The sequence below is a fragment of the Pyxicephalus adspersus genome, chromosome Z (genome assembly GCF_032062135.1).
Source record: "Pyxicephalus adspersus chromosome Z, UCB_Pads_2.0, whole genome shotgun sequence".
In the NCBI taxonomy this organism is placed as follows: domain Eukaryota; kingdom Metazoa; phylum Chordata; class Amphibia; order Anura; family Pyxicephalidae; genus Pyxicephalus; species Pyxicephalus adspersus.
The window spans coordinates 19417868-19423152 of NC_092871.1; the positions used below are offsets into that span (position 1 = coordinate 19417868).

A 5285-nucleotide genomic window follows, 5' to 3' on the forward strand; every position below is an offset into this window, starting at 1 on the left:
ACACACACACACACATACACCCAGTATATATATTTACCAACATTTTCAGTGCTCAACCCAGAAATCTATTTAAGCCGGGTGGGAAGAAATTTTAGGCGGATGGCAGCCCCTCTATTGTATAGGTGGTTACTGAAATGGCTTAAAGGGGCCAGGGAGAACATTGATTTTGATGAGAAAGCTAGGCTGAGATAAACTGTCAGTCAACTAGGAAATAATAAAATAAAAAATAATCTCAAGGACTAGTATTTTTCTGCATCAGAATGTCTTAAACTATAGGTTGTGGTATGAATGTGAAGGATCAGTACCTGACCTGTGTAACCTAGATTATCCAAGTATAAAATCAGTGGCAAATGATATAATTTACCATGACAGCATAGACACATAGGCCCTGATTTATTAGAGAGGATACACTTATCCTCTCTAGTGTATCCTCTCTAATAAATCAGGGCCTATGTGTCTATGCTGTCATGGTAAATTATATTAGTGAAGCCAGGTGATCCAGCAAATCTGAAACAGATCTGGCCAGGATTGAAAATATTCGCCGACACATAGCAAATGACACATACCAAATCCATTCCATGTTTGCTGGATCACCACGCTTCACTTATGAATGTATGAGTGTATCCTCTCCAGCCATGGAGAGCTCTAATAAATCAGGCCGATATATGGAACTAAAAGTGAAGGGAATTATATGGACAAGATCTGAGCTCTGCTGTAAAAAGACTGAAGGGAGGCAAGATCATGTCAATTATAGGTCCATCAGATAGGAAGCAGCACCGAAAAGGGATCTAGACCCTCTTGATAAAAGTAGGATTGATAAACTCTGTGGCTCAACTGTGGTGCATAAATGCTCAATATTGCAGCATTACGGTGCACTGAGATACAACATCTTAGATAATGAAGAATAAGCTGCCAGTGTGGCAAAAGAAATAAATCTGGACCTGCAGCATTTTTTCTTGCGGCATACCACTATGCACATTATGTAGTGCAGAGTGAGTCCATTAACACCTTCTGTACTGTGTATTACAGTGAGGGAAAAAAGTATTTAATCCCTTGCTGATTTTGTACGTTTGCCCTCTGACAAAGAAATGACCAGTCTATAATTGTAATGGTAGGTTTATTGTAGCTGTGAGAGAAAGAATAACAAAAAAAGAACCCCAAAAACCCAGTGCTCAAAAGTCAGAGCTTGATGTGCATTGTAATGAGTGAAATACGTATTTGATCCCTTCACAATAGATGACTTAGTACTTGGTGACAAACCCCTTGTTGGCAATCACAGAGGTCAGACATTTTTTGTAGTTGGCCACCAGGTTTGCACATTTCTCAGGAGGGACCCATTTTCAATGCCCTGGAGTTGAGTTGATGCCAAAGAGCTCAATTTTAGTCTCATCCGACCACAACACTTTCACCCCGTTCTCCTCTCCTCTCCTCCTCTGGATCATTCAGATGTTCATTGGCAAATTGCAGACGGGCCTGTACATGTGCTGTCTTTAGCAGGGGGCCCTGTTACCATTTGTTTTCTTGGTGACTATGTTCCCAGCTGCCCGGAGATCATTGACAAGTTCCCCCCGTGTAGTTCTGGGCTGCTTCGTCACCGTTCTCATGATCATTCCAACTCCATGAAGGGAGATCTTGCATGGAGCCCCAGACCGAGGGGATTGACAGTTATTTTGTGTTTCTTCCATTTGCGAATTATCGTGCCAAATGTTGTCACTTTCTCACCAAGCTGCTTGGCGATAGTCTTGTAGCCCAGTCCAGCCTTGTGTAGGTCTACAATCATGTCCCTGACATCCTTGGACAGCTCTTTGGTCTTGGCCATGGTGGCTAGCTTGGAATCTGATTGATGGCTTCTGTGGACAGGTGTCCTTTATACAGGTACTGTAACAAGCTTGGATTAGGAGCTCTCCCTTACAGAGGTTGCTCCTAATCTCAGCTCGTTACCGGCATACAGTGAAGACACCTGGGAGCCTGAAATCTTGCTGGTTGATAGGGGATCAAATACTTATTTCAATCATTACAATGCACATCAATCTCTGACTTTTGAGCACTGGGTTTTTGAGGGTTCTTATGTTGTTATTCTATCTCTCACAGCTACAATAAACCTACCATTACAATTATAGACTGGTCATTTCTTTGTCAGAGGGCAAACCTACAAAATCAGCAGGGGATCAAATACTTCTTTCCCTCACTGTAAGTCCTGGTCTAAATAAACATGATTGTGTGTTACTACATCATAACACTGAATCATGCACAATACCAGTCCCCAGACAAGCTACTAAAGTTGTACACATACAGCACAGCCAGAAAAGCTCACAGTATGTCTATACACTGGAAAAATAGGAACACCACCAATTAAGTCTACTGGCAGAGGATCAAACTAAGGAAAATCAATAAAATTAGTCTGCACTCTTAACTAGATCAGAACACCTAATAAAATGAAAAATGGGTGCTAAAGGTAAGAAAAGACAACCACACAAAACATGTATTATGAGACATCTACCTGTGAGGCTACCTATACAGTAAGAGTGTATTCAGATTGGCATTGCGGAACCATGTAGTTATGTGCTCCTCAATGCCTATTTATAATCATTTGGGACAAAGAAGCAAAGATGCTGTTTTCCGTAGGTGTTCAGATGCAGTTTTCTTGCACAGGAAGCTGAAAAAAAGGTATTCCAACCACTCCCATTTGTTTCAGGGAAAACCAGGACTTTGGGTTGGTTGAGGGATGGTTGATATTGATTAATAACTCTGGAAATAAAAAAAAAAAAAGTCTGAAGAAGCCCCGAGGCAAGAGGGCTGAGCACTGCTCTGCTTGTTAAACGATGTGCACAATGCATCTATATTGGGTGCTAAAAAGTAGCTTTTCAACATTTTATGGGGATGATAGCTACTGGTGTGACAAAAGGTGACATTTCAGCAAAACAAATCTGTATCTAAAAGCTGACGACACAGGTAAAACGGTGGCCATCCATGTATAAATGATCTAGTGCATTGGTCCCCAACCTTTTGGAGCTTGTGGACCACTAAATCTATGGACTCTTGACTTTGCATGCGCGGGAAGCCGTGTGTCCCTTAAATGGAAGAATCTTCCCCAAGAGTGATGTCATGATGCCAGAACCTGGCCTCTCGCGGCCCAGCTGGGACTGGGGGTTGGGGACCCCTGATCTAGTGGGTGAAAAATAAACATGCAACTGGGGTGTGTCCGTTCGCTGACATCAATGGTCTTTTTGGCTATCTGTAAGGATGACATTCTTCCCAATGGCCAGCAATGTTAGAGGCATTCTTCCTACTGACCACCACACTAGTATACTGTGAGCAGTGTGTAGTGGTAGTTATACCAGGGGTTCCCTAAGACCTGAAAGTTATTTCATAGGTTCTTCCATGTAGAAAAGTCAAACATTGATCTAAAGACATCTACAATATGAAACTATAGTGATCAGACAGGAAAATTCAATGAAGCTGATGAAGTCTTCCAACAAGAAGACAGTTGAGGTCTTTTATCTTCCGGTATGGCCTACAATGTCTTCAGGCACCTCCATCAATATAGGAAGGAACAGGGTGCCAAGATATGACACATTTCATCATTTTAGTTTGAAAAGAGGTCATGCCAACCAAATCAATTCATTGTTCCTAGAATGCCACAAGACTGAATCACCTCTCCTTATGTCTCTGAGGAGCAAGATGTTACCGTTCCCAGATTGTAGAGGGAATTCTTCATATATTTACCATTCTAGAGAATTCAGCAGCACTGGCAGAATAAACCGCACACACCAGCCAATGGAAACACTGCCCAAGATCTAAATCCCACAGGCCAATTCCTCCAAGTAATGTCTACCCATATCAGTGCGGCTGGTTTAGAAGAAACAAGCATGCTGTGCTCCTTGAGTAAATCAACAACAGTGAGTACTTATTCATCAACAGTAACCAACTTGAACCAATCAAACACCGCACTGAGATTATTTCCAAGGAAGCAGGCAGTGACAAAATATTGGCACACAATCCAAAACAAAACTAAAACACTGAAGAGTCAATATAAAATATCTAACATCACTTCTGTTCGATCACACAAAATTCACACAACTTTCCCCCAGATACAATCTACGACCTAGGTAAAATAATTAAAAAAGTGCATGAAAACTTTTATAAAAAAATCCCATAATAGCCCAAAAACATATAACAAAACTATAAAAGGGGCTTCGGCTGGTCACCCTGCAAAGGGTAATTCACTTAGATTAGTGAATAAAGTGAAGATATATGGTCATCCATGAAATCCCAAAAAAGTTTCTTTTTATTTTTACATGTGATTGGGTATTCTTTGCATTTAGAATTTACCAAAGTGATCATTTCCTTGCAAAGTAATAATTCACTATGCTAAGTGAACAGACCGAATCCCTGAAATAAATCAGCCTCCCTAGTTTACAAACATGGAGAATGATCCGATATCAGTAATATCTCAGAGTCACAATTAGACTTGAATAATCTACAGAAGTTGGCAGCTTTAAAGTCTATTTCCCAACGACCACATAGAGCTGAGATATTGAGAACATTCACGCACTCGTGTGAATAGCAAATTTTAGTTTGCTATTACATAACATATGATTGCATGGAGAAACCATTTAAATAATTGATCCCAGTTATCTATTGGCCCCCCAGTTTCTATGCTGATCACCTGTAATGGGAACCTCTACATGATCCAAACTTCGCAGGCGGCTATGGACAGATTTTAAGTCACATGACCAAAAATAGCCTGGGTCCAGTTACTAAAAAATGCAGCCATGGATAAAAAGGGGAACCTTGTGGGAGATTTTACGCTCATGCAACTGACTGTCACCCACCTCCTTCTGGACTGCACCCAAATAATAAAATGTTCAGTAAGATGGAAAGATGAATATTTCATACAAAGCCAGAAAGGAGCATGAACACATCATCAGCTGAACCATGCAACAAGTATACAAGATCCATCCCCCCATATCACAACACATGTAGGTTGAAGGTAACAGAACTGTCATCCCTTGCTTTTCTACAATGCTGACACTTGTAGTTCACCAACATTCAGGTACACCTACCTGCCCTGCCCGGCTCCCTCATGCTGGCTGTACACAGGCACAATGACAAGCTGCTATGAGTATAATGAAGCCCAGTGGGCGGCTGTGGCCCCGCTAAGGGTTAGATCACAACTCTACAGATAAAGTTACTTGACTCTTCCTCCCTGAAAGCTGGAATTCCCCGGCTCTGGAAGTCGCTCGCCGATTGGCTGTAGAGGGACGGTGACGTCATGACAGAAG

The 5285-nt window shown here is 41.6% G+C and overlaps 1 protein-coding gene across 1 annotated transcript in view; it reads right to left on the reverse strand.

Moving 5' to 3' along the window:
• The window catches only part of RELB (RELB proto-oncogene, NF-kB subunit), a 32855-nt gene extending 27570 nt beyond the window's left edge, over positions 1-5285 (reverse strand). Inside the window, exon 1 of the mRNA XM_072431781.1 lies at positions 5067-5285. Within this exon, the coding sequence (XP_072287882.1) occupies positions 5067-5088 (22 nt within the window). The 5' untranslated portion in view covers positions 5089-5285. The remainder of the gene's footprint in view (positions 1-5066) is intronic.